The sequence below is a fragment of the Ochotona princeps genome, chromosome 27, assembly GCF_030435755.1.
Source record: "Ochotona princeps isolate mOchPri1 chromosome 27, mOchPri1.hap1, whole genome shotgun sequence".
NCBI lineage: Eukaryota > Metazoa > Chordata > Mammalia > Lagomorpha > Ochotonidae > Ochotona > Ochotona princeps.
Genome location: NC_080858.1, coordinates 18,332,498 through 18,351,994, shown reverse-complemented (window position 1 = coordinate 18,351,994; position 19,497 = coordinate 18,332,498). Strand labels below are relative to the sequence as shown.

Sequence of the window (19,497 nt, the reverse complement as noted above, 5' to 3'; positions counted from 1 at the left end):
TAATTAGTTTGAAAAACAGAATGACAGAGACAGGGTGAGACCGACAGACAGACAGACACACAGATGTCTTCCATTCTGCTGTTCACTCCTCAAATGGTTGCAAAAGCTGGGGGTAGGCGTGGATGAGGACAGGAGCCCGGACCTCCATCTTGGTTTCCCACATAGATGGCAGGGACCCAAGCACTTGGGCCTTTTTCAGCTGCCTACCAAGGTGTATTAGTAAGGAGCCAGAATGATAGAGTAGTACGGACTTGAACTAGCACTCATACAGGATGCAAGTCAAGGGCCCTGATGCCAGCTCCAGGTTCTTCCTTTCTCAACCTCACAGCCAATGGATAAACCTACAGCTGCATGAGCCAAAGACTGCAGGTGCTGCCATTTGAGTGTATCTGTTGGCCAGAGGCAGCACCCTGCCTTCTGTTTCAGAATTGAACCAGTCAGGGAGGCTGGCTAGCAAGTGTCTGTTTCTCTTTGAACCAGAAATCTAGAGCAGGTACTGAGGCATCTTTATAAACTTCACCAGACAGGGCTTTGCTTTTGATGGAGGAAGCCAGGCTGGGAGGAAGAGCCTCCTGTCAAGCTGGGTGTGCTGATTCAGGGGCTCACTGTCTCCCCAAGGCTGAACCAGACAACTGGGCAGTCCAGAGAGACAGCACCTCCAGAGTCCCAGAGTACAGCCCCCCACCCATCTGCATTTTCGTAGGACACTCCCATAGGCGCCGCACAGAGTGTTCCAAGTGGGACAGCATTTGGGTTGCAAGGAATCCAAAGACTCAGCATCTAGAGGGATTATCAGGCCTGGGAGCCAGGCTGGGCCCTTGGTGTACCCTTGTCCTGAAGCACTCTGAAATGGAATCATGAATCACAAATCATTTCCACTTCACTTCTCCAACATGAAGGATCTGCTTTTCCATGTCACACTTCCTGTTTGAATGCCTGTGGCATTCTTTGTCACCCCACAAATCCCAGGGAATACCATAGCCTTCTGGAGAGATTCCAAAGCGTTAGTGTCTATGAGTTTGTATGTGCAGTGTAGGAAGACATCTCAGTGTTCTTGGGTAATGGAATTTAAAAAGTTAAGTCTGTTTTGGTTCAAACATTTTTTTTTAATCATACAACTTTTCAAAAACTTCTGAAAATCTGTGGGTTTACAAAGTTGTTTGGAATCAAAATAAACTTATCTTTTAATTCCATTCCCACAAACTTTAAGTAGTTAGGGAAGAACACTGATGTTTGCATTTTAAGTTTCTGAGGTTTATTTTACTTAATTCTGGGGTAGACAAAATAGTGTATCTTCAAAGTGAAAGGCGTTGGCATTGTGTCGGTTTTGAGTGTCCTTGTTGGCATTAATGACAAAAAAGGGAGAACACTGGGCAGCTCAAATACCAGTATATTCTTCTTCTTCTTTTTTTGGGGGGGGGTAGTGTGCAGACACCACACGTTCATGAAAACTACATGAAAGCCAACATTACCACTTGGAATCATTTTGCAGCGGTAAGAATAAGCTTGCATAATAAAAAGCTTCTCATAAGAGAGTTTTTCCCTTGCAATCTACAGAGGTTGCCTATGGTATAAACCCTGGATTTCCTGGGCAGCTTCCTTAAAAGCCTGTAGGACGGAATAGAGACCCTTCCTCAAAATACCAAATGGTGCCTGTGTAGGACCGCTCTGTGTGCGGTGCCTGCAGCTTGCCATTTCGTCCAGGTTGCAGGTTTCTGTAGCAAATAGGGGCCGCCCAAGTGCAGAAGGATAAAAGGGTGCCTGTGGCTTCCTTACAGGCTCTAGGGAGATGCTCACTGTTGCTTTTCAGTGGTGCTGCTTCCCCGCCAGACCCCTGACATGGGCTCCAGGAGTTACCCTTGGGGGTAACTCATGATGAGGATGGGGACAATTTCTAGAAAATGGTCCTAATCCAAGGACATTTTAGCTCTCTGATAGAGGATTCTTTACAGATTGAACTTCTGTTGCTGAAAAATCCCAAATCCTAAATGCTCCCCAAAGTTGAAACTTCTTGATAACTGACACGATGCCACAGCTGCCTTCAACGAGTGGTCACAGGTGCGTTGACGGATAGGAAGTTCCCTTCAGGCCATGTTTATAAAGTATAAATGAAACATGCATGAGTTTCTTGTTAGACTTGGGTCTGGTCCTTCAAGATATCTCTTTATTAATGTATATGCAAATATTCTAAAATTCAACAAAATCCCAGAATATGAAACACTTATGTCAGGCAGTTTGGATAAGAGATACCTAACTTGTATTTGACGTCCATCTTGTTTCAAAGACAACTAATCTTATTTTTGTTTTTATTTAGTCCATTAATATTTTATTTCTCAAGAATAGTATATTTAATCAGTCATATGCTGTAAGTTCATCTACAGTTCAGCCTTTTTTAAAGAAACCACAGATGTGTGGAAATGGGCTGTGTGTGTGTCATGGTGGTGGGAGGGAGTGGTTTTCATCTGATATGCATCAACTGGATAATTTTGAGTAGGGAAGACTACTGTTAATATTTATTTTTAAAAAGTTTTTATTACTTATTTATTTTAGTAAGATTATGTATTTGAAAGAAGGATTGAGGATCAAGACAGGCAGAGTTCTCATTTCCTGGTTCCTTCCCCTAAAAGCCTGCAGTAGCTGGGACTGGACCAACTCAAAGTCCAGAGGCAGAACTCAGTCCAGTCTTGGGTGTCAGGGACCCAAGTACTTGAGCTGCAGCCTCCCAAGAAGTGGACGTGGGATTCTGGTATGGGGTGTGGATGTCTCAGAGTTATCTTCACACCTACACCCACCATCTTCACCTACATTCACTTTTTGTGGCTTCCGTAATATGCAGCCTGCGTTAGGGCGAGAGCAGGGCTCCACTTTCCCTTAGTGTGTAAAACACATTCACACGGAAGTCACGGGTCCTGCAGCATTCGGAGTACAAAGGAGCAGGATTAGACAGGTGCCCTGCCCTGGCCTGTCACGGCCTTGGGCGGGGGGATGAATTCAGGAAGGTAATTCTTCCTGGTGTTCATAGTTGTGCTTGCAGAACAACAGTCCACTAAAAAAAGTCTTTCTGTAAGGATAGTACAATGTATGTTTCACCCCCTACAGATCTCACGGTTGTTTTCTCTAACCAATAGCCTTGTGCAGCTCTTTGTTTTTTTTTTTTTTTTTTTGCCTCCCAGAACACTTGTCATCCATCTTAGCTGCCCCCCAGAGGCCTCCTGCTTTGCTTGATCTGCTAGGTCATGTGTGCAAATTTGAGAGCAACTTGCTTTATTTTCTTCAACATCCTAATAGCATAATGTAACCGCATCATGGCGTTTCTAGTTACAGCATTGACCTCCACCCCTTACCCCTCCTGACATTTGAATACATTAACATCACTGTAGCATTTTAATTTAATTAACACAGTGTTTATAATCCTCTTGGGAAAATCCTTATCCCCCTGCTCCTTGCAGTGTGAAAAGAAAGCACCTCTGGTTCCATTTGTCTGGTGATTTGCAGGCTGCATCCTTCACCCGTTCTCCTTTGTTGGGGGTGGGACCAGAGAAGCAGTTGGGAGAAAAGAGCAGTTCCCTTTATTGGGAAAATTGGGTCTCAGTCCCCTTAATCCATTCTGACTGTGGGTATCCATATGAAATAGCAGAGTTTGTTGGATGTCTCTAATTGTTCATATGCTGCTTAAGCGCCTCTGTAGGTATGAAGTACATGGGTATCATAAGAGAATAAAAATAAAGGCTTGTGTGAGTCCCCCTGGAGAGTCACAAAGACAGGCAAAAGTAGTTGAGTGTGTTGTGTGGCATCCTGGCTGTGTGCTCGGTTCTCAGAAAGAGGCCATCCCATGGGCCAGTGTCCTTCCTGCAGTCACCTGAGCGCTGTGCTGGCTGGCTGCTGAGCCCAAGTCACAGCAGGTGGGGAGTGGCTGCTGGCAGACGCCCAAGGTCCTGGAAGCTCGTTTTGCTTTTCCCCTGTCTTGGTCAGGATGACCTCTCTTCTGAGACTGCCAGGCTTCTTCCTTGAGCCTTTTCAGAGGCCCTTCACTTAGAGCGTTGGCTGTGGTGACCTTGGAGGGGGCAGAAGCTGTGATGCACCAGGCTGGCTTGCTCTCTGGCACTCCAGCTCTAGGCTGCATTATCCAGGTGCACCCAGAATGGCTTGTGAGGGAAAGCATCAGTCACCTAGCAATGGCACCGGGTCAACATTCCCATGGGGTCAGGAGCTATGTGGACCCAAAACTAAAAAGGTCAAGGGCCCAGCACAATGCTAATTTAGCAAGTTGGGTAGAAGTGCTTTCTAGAGGATACAGGGCTTGATTGCTATCAGTCAGCTGCAGGGAGATGTGAAATAAAGTACATTCAGGTTTGAGAGCTGGCTTTACAGTTTGTCCTTGTTGGAGAGGGAGGGGACGGGGTGGGATAGCTGTTGGCTGTGGTGAAACTACACAGAGTCTTGCAAGTTTCTCCACCTATCTATTGGTGTCCCTTGTTTTGCATTCGCGCCGGGCCATTGGGAGGCCATTCGGCTGTGCGCTGATTGCTTCACCCAGTTTCACTTCTGCAAAAACCCGAACTAAACAGAAAGCTGCTTCAGGGACTAAAGTTGATGGAAGATATCTGAACATGTGGTAAGATGTGAGGGAGGGTGTCAGATGAGGTGGCAGTCGATGCAGAATTTGTTACAGCACACCATCTCTGAAATGGCTGAAGAGTCCATCTCACCCTGAAAAACCCCTAAACAGATGCTGTGTTTTTCATTTGTGTGTTTATGTATCTTGGCCCTTGCACACCCCCAAGCAACATCAAAGAGCATAACTCATCCTTAAGACAGCGTTGCTCATAGTGTGGGATGTTTGGTAAAGTTCAGGAAGCTTTTGCCCCTGGGTGACCTTTCTTGGGACATCTTGACTGTGGTAGAAATGAAATGTAGGATTTATGTGTCTGCCGTTAATTAAGAAATCTACCAACAAATCTTGATTGAATATGTGTTTAAACAGAAAGATTCCCATGGCCTTCATGTTTCCTAGTGGATGCCTTAGGGAAGGTGCAGCAATTCTGTCCGGAAATTACAACAGTATGTATAGATGCATTTACAGTTGAAACTTCCAACCACAACCACCAAACTTTCCAGACTGTGAGCAGAAGAGCAGCTGTACTTTGGTTCCAAGACTGGGAGACTCCCATTCTTCTTAATGAACATTTGATGAGATATAAAAAAATTTTTTTTAACCCTTTTTCCAGACTAAACACCTACTTCACTTTCTTTAAAGATGTTCTTTTGCTTCTTTTTGTTTATGGAGTAGCATCTTCCTGGTCTTTTCTTTCTAACTTATTTTTGGAATTCATGTGTCCCACTTTGCTTTGCCCAGAAAAACCACACAAACACAAAAAGTTATGTGTATGTATGGACTGAAACTCAAATTCATTGGTGTGCAGATCTAAGATGCAAATTGAGCTGCTGTGTTCCTAAATACAATAGTCGCTTTCTTGCCATTATGTGCAGTTTTGGAATTTAAAGCTCATACTAATGCTTCCGATCCCATATCCAGTTTGTTTCAGTTCATCTAGAAAACACGATTTGTTTGAATTTAAACAATGGATCTACCAAAGCCCTCCCCATCTCCTTGTTGATTGATAAGTATCTTCTTTTAAATACTTTCCTTACCTTTAAATCAAACTCTGAAGTTGTTAGGAGTGAAAAGCAATCTTGATTCAGCTGTAGAGCGTGAAGGAATAAGGAAATTCCTGTTAGTATTACAGATAATGTCCTGCAGTTTAATGTTGGTTATAATGGGTAGTGGTTGTCCTTGCGCATAGCTCCCCCCACCCCGGCTAATTCTAGAATTTACCTTTTATGCCATTATTTTCCACTCTGTGTGTTTAAGTCCCTCTACTTGGATCTGAATATGAAGCCTTATGGATGAGAAAATGTGATTTTAGTGAATTGGTGATATTAATATGGGACATAGAAAATAATTGTGGCAAGGATTGCCTGAGAACTTCTCTCCTGGGCATATTTTTTCATCCCTTTATCCGTGTATCCCTCCACTTGATTACTGTGGTGCACACACATTGACCTGAGTCCAAAGGAAAAGCCCATTTTCCATCTTCCCCGTGTCTTATTGTAAATCTCAAACGCAAGATAAGTGTATGCAGCTGGGGGAGAGCAATCCAGTTGCTCCAGAATGCCCCAGCGCCGCTCCTCACAGATCTGGATGATGTCACACTTTCATTCCAAGTTTTCATCGTCTCTTCCCCTCCCCTCTCCCTGCCCTTATTTTCAACAGCAGGAACGGATTTCATATACACCTCCAGAGAGCCCCGTGCCGAGTTACGCTTCCTCGACTCCACTTCATGTTCCAGTGCCTCGAGCCCTCAGGATGGAGGAAGACGCGATCCGCCTGCCAGCGCACCTGCGTGAGTGTCTTCCGCCTGGGCCGCTGTGGGGAAGAGGGAGGACAGGTGGACAACTAGCTTGACCACAGGAGAGGCAGGCAGTGGGCTGCAAGTCAGAGAGGGCGGGTTCTGAGGTTTTCACGTGACTACACCTGCTGCTTTGGTGTTCTTGGCTGTCATCCCAAATGGCTTTGGCAAGTTGGAGATTCTCAGAGCATTCTTCTCGTCCTGGTGATGACGTGTTAAGGGGGAAAAAAAAAGGACTCTGCTGGTGGGCAGTATACGGCAGCATCAAACTCAGTCTTCTGTAGGGCACTGTGGTCGTTCCCTGTTTCCAAACTTTATCCCAAATCCCCTCTCCTATTTCCTTTGGTAAAACATTTTGATCAGTTTCTGAGCCAACTCACACCCTGTTTTGTTAGTTACACTTTTCCTTCCTTTATAAGACGACGTTATTACCATCTTTCTCTTTTCCTTGTTGAGTATTTTTGTTCATTTTGTTATTTATTGATTGTTGTTGATAAGGCATGGAGACAGAAAGACACACAAAAATCTTCCAGCCACTGGCTCCCAACAGTCAGGGCTGGGTCAAGCCAAAGCTGGAAGCCTGAAACCAAATCCAGGTTTCCCAGGTGGCAGGGATCCAAGTCCTCGAGGCATCACCTGTTGCCTCCCAGCGTGCACTTTGGCATGCAGATGGGTCGGGAGTGCAGCTGGGACTGGGCATGCGCACCAACACTCTGGTCATTCTGCGCTTGGTGCAGCTGCCCTGGACAGGATTGCCCGCTGAAGACGGAGCGGGTGGAGACCGAGGCGTGGGCTTCTTGTTCTTCCCTGATAGTTCAAGGGCTGAGATCCCTGTGGTGCTGCGGATGGGGGACGGGACTGACCGGTCCCTTCTGCCCCCCAGTGAGGATAGCAGCTGGCAGCTGAGCCCGTGGGGATCCCTCCTGTCCTCTGGTTTGCTCTGTCCATCAGCATGGACACAGTTGTTGCCCACTATGGCCAACAACTGGGGAGACAGAATCAGGAAGAAAAGGAAGCCTAGCACATTCCATGCCAAAGCCACGGGGTGTCCAGCATACCCATTTTACACACTCACAACTCGGAAGTAATTCTCTCATTTATTCACTGTCCAATGCTATGCCAGGCACTCAGTCCTCTAGGAACTGGGTGTGTGTGTGGAGGGGGGTGGGGAGCAGAGATGAACAAAGCAGATGAAAATCCCTGCTCTCAGGGAGCATACATTTTAGTATGGAGAGAAAAAAAAAGTTGTGAAGATTCATCCCAAACAGCTAATGGTTCCTTTCCTGACCTTTTCGGCCTATATTTTGTGACATTCTATAATGACATCTGGATACCTCAAGCTCTGTGTCCAAAGCACTCCCTCTCCCTGAGAGTTTATCATGAGCAAACAAGTGAGCAAACAGGGCCCACCCCTGGGAATCGGGAGATCTTCATCTGCAGTTACTGTGCTGTTACTGCGAGGCAGTATTGTTTGCTGACACATACCCTGTGCTAGGACAGGAGTGGATCTAACCACCTTCCTGACTTTAGAAGATGATTCTCATCTAAGGCAGCCTTCTCTGTTCTTGGCAGCGTGTTCTCCTTAGCAGCATGCACTTTTTGCTTGGGTAGACAGTTTGCTTGCTGAGCCATGTCTGTGCTAGTCACTAGCCCTTTGCTAGCTGCTGCCACATGCCTAGCTCAGTCACAATCGTTCGTACTAGTTAAGCTCAGTCACAATCGTTCGTACTAGTTATGGGCTTGCCCCGTTCTGGGCACTGTGTGATACCCTTTATGTAAAATATTCCATCCCACTCTCACATGCCTGTAAGGTATGTCTTCATTTATTTCAGTGTCAGAGCTTAGAGCATTTAAGTAATATTTTCTCCTTCCTTCCTTCCGTCCATCCTTCTTTCCTTCCTTCGTTCATTTGTTCCTTCCTTCCTCTCTCTCTCTCTCTGTTTCTTTCTCTCTTTTTAAAATAAACACTTGAAAGAAGTGAAGGGAGGCAGAGACAAACATCTTTCATCCGTCATTCACTCTGCAGGTGGCCACAGTGGCCAGGGCTGGATCAGACCGAAGCTAGGTGCCAGGACCATCATCCAGGTCTCCCACTCCGTGTGGCACAGTTCCAGCGCTTGGCCCATCTTCCACTACTTTCCCCAGGCTTTAGCAGGGAGCTACATCAGAATTGGACATGGAGCTGGTGTTCGTGTGGGCTGCAGGTGGCACAGATGGCAGCGTTATGCAGCCACACCACAGTGCTGGCTCTTAGGCAACTTTTCAAGATGAGTCACAGAAGTAGTAAGCAGTAAGTCAAGATTTGAACTCAGTTCTGCATGAGCAGAGGCTTTAGTCTGTTCTGCCACTGTTTGTGTGTTTTAATAACTGCTCTTTGAATGGATGCCGGAGTTCAGGGTAAACACGAAGCTGGTATTCACGGAGGCTGGAATCCCTTGTGATTGTTGCCCCGATCTGTACTTGATTAGTTTGCCTGTCATTCTTAGATGGCTGGATGGATCCTTACCTTGAGAGTTATCGGCAGTGGGACACATTACTGCTGACCTTGGCATAGAATCAGGAGTTAGGCCATGGGTTCAGGTTGGGATAATAGTTTTGCCTGGGTGCCTGTTCCTTGACAGTCTGGTGTTAATTTTTTTTTTTTTTAAGAGGGACCCATTGTTTTGGTATTTATTTGAGGGTGCTGAAAGGCAGGAAGAGACCAGCTGCTCCTATCTGCTTGTTCACTCTCTGAATGCTGTGACTGGGGCTGGACCAGGAGCTCAGTCCAGGTCTGCCATGTGGGTGGCAGGACCTCAATCATTTGAGTCACCATTGCTGTCTCCCGGGGTCTACATGAGCAGGAAGCTGGAGTCAGGCGCCAGTACTGTCCTGAGCCCAGACACCGGGATGTGGGATCCTTACCCAGCATCATCACTCCTGGGTGAAACACCTGTCCCTGTCAGGCTAGACACCCCTCTTGAGAAGTATGCCTGAGCCTTGTGACACCGCTGCTTCTAGCATCTGGAGTGACTCCTCCGAAGGTGAAACTTCCCAGGCCCTGCCCGGTTGCCCTCTGCGGGGGCTCCCCAGACGGGGCTGAGCTTCTATGCTCTCCATCCCATGGACCACTCATTGCTCACCACACATCTGGAAAGAGCCCACAGCCCCTGGATGGCTCCCTCAGGCTGTACCATCCGCGGAAAGACGCCTCCCCGCTGAGTTTCCAAAGCGAAAAGAAAATAAATATTCTAACCAGGGAACTGGGTTATGGCTCTTTTAATCTGGGATTCCAGACGGTTCCCAGTGGAATGCTCATGGAAAGTACGGGGAAGAATCCGCGAGGCAAGACAGCAGCCGGACATTTATGGTAGTGCTAGGTTGAAAGCATTCGGAGCTGCTTGTGTTAAAGAGACACTCAGCAGACTGGTATGCCTCCCTGCGGCTTCTGTTCAGCATTTATCACTGATCCCCAGATAAACCCTGTCTCTGTCTCTTAACTCTTTCTTCCTTCATTCTTTAATCAGAATACATCCGTGAGGAGGAGCTGGGGGATGGGCAGGGATCACAGTCCTGTGGATTCTGAAGGATTTCTCCACAGCCAACAAACTGGACGTGAACTGCAGCAAAGCCCGGCACGTTAGCGACCTTTTGTAAAGTGGAAAGTGATGCTTTTCTTTTTTAGTTTCTGGTGATAAAAGCAAAGTGATACATGTGGCAAGTGTTAAATACTGATGATGGGGGACTTCTGTAGCTAGCTGGTCGGGGCAGGCCTGGCCTAGGTAAGACAAAGAGCCCTAAAGGAGGTCTCGGACTCTTTGCCCAAAGCAGAGTAGTGTCCTTCAACAGCCCCAGAGCAGAAAGTGCCTGGTCCCCAGGAACGAATGCAGAAGGAGGTTTGTTAAGAGGATAACAAGGGCAGCTGGGTTTCGTCCATGAAGGGTACTGAATTGTTGTTGATTTTGAAGATTAAAAGCATGGTGTTTATTTTCTTATTCATGAGTGAATAAGAGAGATCTCCCAGTAATTCACTTCCCGTATATCTGCAATAGTGGGAGCTTAGTCAGGCCGTGACCTAGAGGCTGGGACTCTGGCTGTCCCCCATGGATGGCAGAGACCCAAGCACATGAGCCATGCTCTGCCTCCCAGGGTACACATTAGCAGACAGGCAGAATTGGGAGCAGAGCTAGGACTTGAACCCAGCTACTCAGATTTGGGATGCAGGCATCCCAAACTGGGTCTCAGCCGCTGCACCAAACACCCATTCCTCAAAAGGCATATTCTACTTAAAAAAAGGATTATCTGTGTATTTGAAAGAGGAGGGCTACAGAGATAGAAGGGACACAGAGAGAGATTATCCATTCACTGCTTTAATCCCCAAATGGCCACAATGGTTATAACTGGGCCAGTCCAAAGCCAGGAGCTCTATCCAGGTCTCCCATGTGTGTGCAGGGGCCCAAGCAGTTGGGTCATCCTCCATTGCTCTCCCAGGCATATTAGCAGGAGGCTGGATTGGAAGTAGAGCAGCAGGCATTCAACCCAGTGCTCGCGTGAGATGCCAGTGCCCCAGATGGTAGCTTTCCGCTGTATACTATGGTGGGGGCCCCCCAAAGGTCAGTTCTTGAAAGGTGTGACATTAGCACCCTTTTCATCAGAGCTTAAAAGCATTTGAACAGAGCACTGTTTTTTAAAATATTGGTTTATTTTTATTAGAAAAGCAGACTTACACAGAGAAGATGAGAGAGTGGAAAAGATCTTGCATCTGCTGGTTCACTTCTCAGATGGCCCCAACAGCTGTAGCTGAGCCAATCCAAAGCCAGGAGCCAGGCGCTGGGAGACAGAAGCTTCTTCTGGGTCTCCCACGTGGGTGCAGGGGCCAAGGCTTTGGGGAATGCTCTGCTGCTTTCCCAGATTACTCTTGACCATGAAGGCAGAGAAGCGCTATGGCCTGAAGCTTTTCTCACCTCTCCCTAGGGGTCTTATAACTTGAAGCTTTTCTCACCTCTCCCTAGGGGTCTTATAACTTGAGGGAAGGTCTTGCACTTTGCTCAAGGGCCACCTTTTAATAAGGATGTGCCCAACACTGGTGCTCTGACTGGCTCCCACACTATCAGTGCCGTGTGACCACACATGGATTTCCACTATTTTTTTTTTTTTTGCATCAAAACGAACTTGCCTTTTAATTGCATCATCTACAACCTTTTAGAAGTAGCCTTCTTGTATTTCAGATTTATGAAGTAGAATTTCAATAAATAAATGTCATTATTTCAAGTTTCCTTTACACATTACCAACAGAACAGGCATTTGGCATAGCAGGTAAGAGCATTCTTAGGACGTCTGCGTCCAGGAAAGGAGTGCTTGGGTTGGAGTCACAGTTCCTGATGCCAGCTACCCATAAGTAAGCGTCCCAGGAAGCTAACAAGTGACAGCTCAAGTTCTAGGGTCCTTGCTGCTTACAAGGAAGACCTGGCTGGAGTGCTGGGCTCCTGACTCTGGTCTGGTTCAGCCCTTGCTGTTGCAGGCATTTGGAGAGTCCACTAGGAGATAGGAATTGCTCTCCCTGCCTTTCAAGTAGAAAGATGCACATCGTCCCACACTTGGTTGACTTAATCAGGCTGACCTTGTGCCGTTTGCCTGAGGCCCTTGCCAACCAGCAGTGTGTGTTGAGCTAAAACTGCTGTGAATTGATATTTGAGAGTGGAGACCTCATACTCATTCACCATATTTGGTAGTGTTGCCAGTTTATGATGCTGTGCGTTAATGAATAACCACAATAGGTGGTTGGCATTTTCTAGAGTCAGAACCCCACAAACAGTCCCTTGGCTCTCTTTCGTTTCCTTGTGAAACTTTTGGAATTGTTACATTACTACTGCCGCTTGTGTGTTTAATCATTTAATTTGATGCCCGCCTTTGGAAGCTGCCTTGCTGCTCTACCACTTGGCTGTCTTGCATGCTCAACAAGATAACTGGGTTTAAGAGTCACGTGACAAGCCAAGCTGTGTCTGTGTCAGGATTGGGTAGAAGGAAGGGCTGCATCTCTCTTCTGGTTGGCTGGAGCAATGGTTACTCTTGGAGTTGTGTTCCCAAAGAAAAGTAAACCGAGAACTAAGAGTGGTCATAGTATCTCTTTTGTTACAAACAACAACGTGGCCATATGTGTTATCTCCCTTAGCGGTGACAGTCCTTGATGCAAGCGTTTCTTTTTTCTGTTTTAAGGATGAGGTGACGATGGCTCAGACTGGCCACCTGAATTGTCTGGTCTCAGAGCTGGAAGTGCACAAAGGTGGCCTCAGCTGTGAGGCTGGGAGCAGGTGTGGCGCCAGGGATGCTGTTTGATCCCTAGTTTGTGCAGGCCAGCCTCCTCCAGCCAGTTGGCATGTCCCTCTTGGAGGATGCGCGAGAGGCATCAGGCTTAAGAGCCTGTTCTAGATAGTTTCTCTGAGCTTTGCTGACAGTCCTCTCTTTACGCTCCTGTGACCTCAGCGTGAAGTTCGTTTCATCTGTGCAACCTAAAGTGGCAAGGCTGGAGGCGAAGGCCTTGGCTCTGACAGTGGTGCTCAGCCGGGCACCTGCATTCGGCAGTGTTGCCCAAGGACTGACCTGCTGGCTGCTGGCGTGTCTGCTTCTCAAAACTTCCAAGTGAAAAGGTAGTTGTGACAGAAGGAACTTGGGTCCCAATATACCTAGGCTGCCTTTTCCCATTAGATGGCTTAATTCCCCAAAGCTCAAAATTTCTCTCTCTCTCCTCTTCCTCTCTTTCTGCAATTGTTTTATATACTTGAATAACATAGATCTCCACTCGCTGGTTCATTCCCCACAGTGGCCATAAGAGCAGGAGCCTGGAACTTCATCTGGGTCTCCCCCCAAGGGTGGCAGGGACCCAAGTACTTTGTCTTCCACTGCCTTCCCAGATGAAGTGCCTTCCAAGGAGCTGGATGAAAATGGAGCACTTAGGACGCATACCAGTGCTGTGATACAGCGGCTTAACCTGGTGTGCCACGATACCAACCCCTTGACCAAGCTGAAGCAGGGAGTCTACTCTGAGCTCCCATCTGGGTGTCAGGGATACAGGCGTTCGTTCCCAAGTCACCTGCTTAGGCCTCTCAGGGATGAGCATTAACAAAGAGCTGGATCAGAGGTGGAGCCAGGACTCAAACTCAGAGACTCTGGCAGTGGGATGTGGGCGTGTCACGTGTCGCCTTAACAGCTCTGCCAGCCCTTAGACTCAGATGTCTAGTCACACTCACTGATTAGGGCTTCCTGCAGGTATTGAAGCTCATGCATGCATAACCTCTGGTACATAGCCTAGCGCACAGTGGCCAGGCTACTCCCTAGGGTGCCAGCAAATCGCTAATTTGGGAGTGCTTCCTGTTTTCAGGGGCTACAGGGAAGCGTACCTGATTCTGTTTCATTAAAGGGCCCCAGGGTCCGGTCTGCAGGGTCTGCCTGTTTCCCCGACTGTGGCTGAATTCCCCAAGTCACAGTGGAAGGCAGCTTTGGTTTCTGACTATCCCCTGTGCTTCCAAGAGCTTGGGGCCGCTCAGAATTCCTGCCCCCAGCACCTTTGCTCCACACACCTCGGTCCCTCTGTACAGGACTCCGTCTGCGTGGCCGTGCCTCTGTCTGTGCGTCTCCTTTCTCAGCCTCTCCCTCTCTCCTCCTAAGGCCTCTCAAACCCTCCCCTGTCCTTCACCATTATCTGTGTTCCAAAAACAGCCTCACACACAGCTGCCTGTGACGTGCGGTGACATCACCAGCAGAGTTGAGGCAAGGACACAGGAATAAGATTGAATTCTCCGGTGGCGTCTGGACAGAGTGGTAATGAGTTCTCACAGAGTTGGCCAACCCCTGGTATTGTAGAGGTTGCTCCCCACACCCCCCGGTGGGCCTCCATTGCGGGTGCATGGACTTTGAGCGTTCAGATGTTGGGAGGCGGTCTGTTTTGCCACAGGGCATGTGTCTGTGCCCAGGGGCCTGGGGAGCTGCTTCAAACAGCTTGCAGAGAAAAAAAAATTCAGCCCACAGCAGAGCAGCCAGGATGCTTTGGAAGGGAAATTTCCTTTTTGGGTTTGCTGTTGGAAAGAATTTCCGATGCAGGCAGACGTTAATTCCGAGCTCCGTGCTTCCTGATAAGGAAGCAACTTCAATAAATGTAGCTATTTATAGATGTCTCGCTCTCTTTTTAATATATAACCAGAGGTTTATTGACCTTTCCTTTCACTTCGCATTTCATGCAGGGAGCTCTGTGTACATTTAAGGCAGCTCCTCTGGCCTGAACTCAGACAAAGTGACTCTGATCCAAGGGGTGGGGGTGGACAGAGGTAGGGGGCGGGAGTGGAGGACTAAGAATGGCACAGCTGCCTCCATGGTTTCCTTGGCACTCTGGAGTGACCGTTTGGAAGCTGTTGGCAGCCGGTTGTCCCTACCTGGCACTGTGGTTTGTTTATGGGAGTCCCAAGATGCCTCAGTTTCTCCAGACCCAACTTTGAACTATGACAGAGTGTGGAAGACAAAAGATGAGAGCCAGTTTCATGACAGAGCCTTGGACCACGACAGGAAATGTAAAACCTTATTTCCATTTCTCTGTTCTCTGTTCTCCTAGCTCCCTTTCTCATCGTTGTTGTCTTGTTTAACTGTTTTTTATAGGTATACTTTATTTATTGGAAAGGCAGAGTGACAGAGGGAGGGACAGAGATCTTCCATCTGCTGCCTCTTTTCCCAAATGGCCAAATGGGTCAGGTCGAAGCCAAGAGCCTGGGATTTCATGCCGATCTCCCCACTTGGGTGGCAGGAGCCTTCCCAGGTGCATTAGCAGGAAGCTAGTTGAGAAGTGGAGCAGGTGGGACTTGAATCACGGCTCCAATAACAGCATGCTGGAATCATGAGTGATCACTCACCCTGATGTGTCACGGTGCCAGCCCCTGCTTGCTCCCCTTAAACTTCCCTCGGCATCACTACCTTTGTGGTCTGCCTGGATATGTTCAGGTTCTGCAGACAGAGATGTGCTTGTTCATAAGTTGCATGGTTAGTCACACTTGCAGCTGTATGTAAAGATATACTTCTACAAAGTTTATGGGAAGATGGACTTACAAGAAAACTTGGTTTTGTTGCAAAAGCAGAGTTGACTCATGCAGTAGTTAAAATAGGAAACATTTTCTGTGAATATTTTGGACACTTGACGTGGATTGCATTCCCCACCCCCACCCCTGTTTTCCCATGAACTTTCTGAATCACTCGAATAGGTGCTGGTGAATATAAAAAAGATTCAATATGATGCAGGCTTGCAGCGTGCTTTCCTCCTCGTCCTTGTCACCCAGCCTTGGTTCAGCTTGAGTGCACAGGCATGATTCAGTTCCCCAATAGCAGGTATCTCCCCTGTGTGACTTCGTGGTAACCCACAGCAACAGTGATTATGGGAGCTTTGTCCTCAAGCTGTTCCACAAGTGAATTTTAGCAAGGGCTTTTGGCTGTTGCTACACTGTATTGCCGTTGGGTGGCTTCTGAGTCTCAGCTGTCTGTACTGCGCATGGTTGTTTGGGAGGGGATGGCGTGTATGTGTGTGTGTGGGGGGGTGGTATTCTTTTTTTATGAATCTCAAGCGAGGATAGAGTGGGAACTGAGCGAGTTTAACCAGCCCTGGCTCTGACCATGTGCCCACTGTAAATTCCCAAGTATAATTAGTCATCCCACCCTGGTACTTCCTGCTTCCATCTTGGGTGGGTAGATTAAACCCCATTCTTTTGAAATTGGTCTTTGTGCTTCCTATAGATCACGAATACTAATGATGAAGCCCTCAAGTGGGCGCATGATTCCAGTAAGAGAGATGCAAAGAGGGGCTGGCCATTGTCATGGTCTCTGATGTCAGCAGTCCGTATGAGTCGTTCTTCAAGTCCCAGCTGTTGCACTTTTCATCCTGCTTCATGCTAATGTGCAGCATGACATCAGTGGGTGACTCCCAAGTCACTCTTGTGGGACACCTAGATGAAGTTCGAGACTCTTGGGTTCAGTGTGGCCCAGTCCCAGTAATTGAAGCCATTTGTAGAATGAACCAGCAAATGGAAGATCTTTCTCTCTCTCTCACTCTGCCTATTAAATAAGTAAATAGATCTTAAACAGGAGAAGGAGATGGCAGGTTACAGGAATAGGTTGTAGATGAAGAACTGAAGATGCATGGTGGTTGGGGTTTGCATGCCTGGAAGTTAAAGTTTACCCATTCAGGGCAAGGCTAGGAATACTCTGCTAGAAGTTCCCTGGAGACTGAATTCTTTGTTCATAAGGTCAGGGCATTAACTGGAGTAGTGCACTGAGGAAGATGAAGGCTCATAAGGAGAGATGCTAGAATTGTTTTTCCAGGAAGGGAGTTGGCTAGGGCAAATGTTAAAAGATATTGAATGACAACACATTCAGGAACATTTCAGGAGTATTGGTTACTCTATGTAGTTCTACTTGAGAAGTAATGGTGTTAGGGTTTAATCTCTTGCTTTTTCGGGAGTGGCTTGTCTTGGTCAGTTTAGGGTTCTGGTTTTGCAGGAGGGGAGTTGATGACTGTGCCATGCCTGCCAACCTGTAGGAGCTGCACTTCTCCTTTGGAGCCTTCTAACTGGGCTCACCATGCTGAGACCACTGCAGCAGTGATGAACGGAATAAATCCGAAGTCACAGCTGAGAGCCTGCGGTTGCCCTAACAGTTAAGACAATGATGATGAGGAAGTCTGAGTCCAACCTTGAAGTGCCTGGGTTCAGTTCCCAGCTCCGGCTCCTGACTCCAGCTTTCTGCTGATGCAGGCCCTGAGAGGCAGCAGGGATGCTCAGTTGGTTGGATTCCTCTCACCCTCTCAGGAGACTGGTTGCCAGTGCTAGCTCAACCAGAGGCAGCCTCAAGTGTCTGGAAGTGAACCAGCAGATAGGGACGTGGTCTGGGAGCCATGATTTGAGTCTACATCTCTTCCAAAAACCCAGACTTTTTTCTTTTCACTTTATCTTCTTGCTCCTTAAAAGTGTTGGGAAAGATGAAAGTTGAAAAAATGTAAACTAAGTGGCCTGATGAAAAGAAAATGCTTAGAGGCTCCAGCATTGTGGCACAGTGGGTGTTAAGCCATTGCAGCCTATTGGAGAGCTGGTTTCAGTCCCACTTGTTCCACTTCTGATCCTGCTCCCTGCTCTTGCATCTTGGGAAAGCAGCAGAAGCTGGACCAAGTACATGGCTCCCTGCCATCCACATGGTCTACCCGGAAGAATTCCAGGCTCCTGGGCCCGGCGACATGGCCTAGCAGCTAAAGTCTTCACCTTGAACGTGCCGGGATCCCATATGGGCCCTGGTTCTAATCCCGGCAGCTCCACTTTCCATCCAGTTCCCTGCTTGTGGCCTGGGAAAGCAGTCGAGGGTGGCCTAATGTTTTGGGACCCTGCACCCGTGTGGGAGACCTGGAGGAAGTTCCTGGCTCCTGGCTTCGGATCGGTGCAGCACCGGCCATTGCAGCCACTTGGGGAGTGAATCACCGGACGGAAGATCTTCCTCTCTGTCTCTCCTGCTCTCTGTACATCTGACTTTGTCATAAAAATAAACCTTAAAAAAAAAAAAAAGGAATTCCAGGCTCCTGTCTTCAGCCTGGCCCAGCATTGGCCATTGTGACCATTTGGGTAGTGAAACAACATGCAGATAAACAATCAATCGATTTATCAGTCTCTCTCCCTCCTCTCTAGCTATGCCTTTCAAAAAATATAGTCTTTTAAAATGTTGAATAAACTGCATGTCTGCACAAACTATTAACGAGAGAGTCTAAAGGCATAAAATCAGAAACATAAATCAAATTATCTTTTGAAGTTGGAGAGAGAGAAGGTTTCAGATCCACTTTGATGGACACACTGTTAGCCGCCACAGTTTTCAGGTATCTGTGCACATTCTGGGATGTTAGGAACAATTAATTAGGAGAGTTAAGTGCAATCAAAAGATTTTCCATGGTACGTGATTTTCTAGCTTCTCGAAAGAAGTGATGTGCTTCACAGATCATTATTAAACAGGATGGGTGTGTTATTGAGTTTACAAGTGAACATGCTGAACATTCTGAGAATTGGGCTAAGGTGCCGTGTTTCGGGAAACATGCCTGCTGTTAGGTGTTTTAGTTGACCCTCATGGCTTTGTGCCAGGGCATGCTGTGACAGGTAGTAGAGCAGGAGCCTGGCCTTCCAGGGGGCAGTTCCCTGGGCTGTGGCGCCGTGTGTTTCTTCCTTGAATTGCCCCCTCTCCCCCTGACAGTTCATCCCCTCTCCCAGGACAGACAGGTGAGGTAGCCCGACTGTGATTCCTGTCATTGTTACCGACTCGAGAGGGTCAGTATCAGGTCTTGTTTGTGAATGTCTGGTTTGAGCTTCACTCGTAGTTTCCTGTGCTCCACATCGGATCTCAGTGCAGAGGGGAATGTTGCCTTGACACAGACAGTTGTCCTCTGCCCTGGCTGTTGCTGTGTTGGGAGATACCCTCCTACAGGGAAACGGGAAATGTAGCATCAGGTGGACACTTCTGAGGGTAGTGGGACCAGCTCCTGTAGACCAAGTCTCTGCTTCTCTTGCCTCACGTGCTGGATTCCAGGATGCTGCAGCCAAATCGTCTGCTTTCTCCTCTGTTCTTGTAGCTCCCTTCTGGCTCCGGACGTGTCTGTGAGCTGGCCCTTTGCCCAGTCCATTACACACAGGTGGCGCTTCTGGTAACCGTCTCCTTGGCCCCAACTGTGTGATTTGTGGGAATTCCCTCCATAGCTTGAGGTGTGCTTTCCTTTCCTGTAACCTGCAAAAATTACAATCTGCATTTTCCTGTCTCTCTCTCTCTCTCTCTCTCTCTCGGTTGTCCACTGGGCTCAGGGCTTTACAGAGTCGGCTGATCTGCTTGGCCAGGCCATGCTCTCCTCCAGCAGCTGGCCCCACAGCACATGCACAATTAATACTGCATTAATTAATTAGGGGGGGAGTGCAGTTGGCAAGGGAACGAAGGCTTTCAGCTTCTAAAAGTGAAAGCTTTGATGCTGAGCTTCCAGCACATTTCCATCCGCCCCAGCCAGCAGAGGGAATCTGTGGCGTCTATCTCATCCGCTGGGCAGGAATACTCACGCCCA

General features: G+C 47.8%; 1 protein-coding gene across 4 annotated transcripts in view; it reads left to right on the top strand.

The window, feature by feature from the left end:
* The window catches only part of ETV6 (ETS variant transcription factor 6), a 230,812-nt gene that overhangs the window by 93,159 nt on the left and 118,156 nt on the right, over positions 1–19,497 (top strand). For 3 of the 4 annotated variants that reach the window (XM_004592569.2, XM_058655715.1, XM_058655717.1), the window contains one exon: positions 6,275–6,404. In XM_004592569.2, coding sequence (XP_004592626.2) covers positions 6,275–6,404 — 130 coding nt within the window. The remainder of the gene's footprint in view (positions 1–6,274; positions 6,405–19,497) is intronic. The other variant, XM_058655716.1, reaches the window with a different exon arrangement.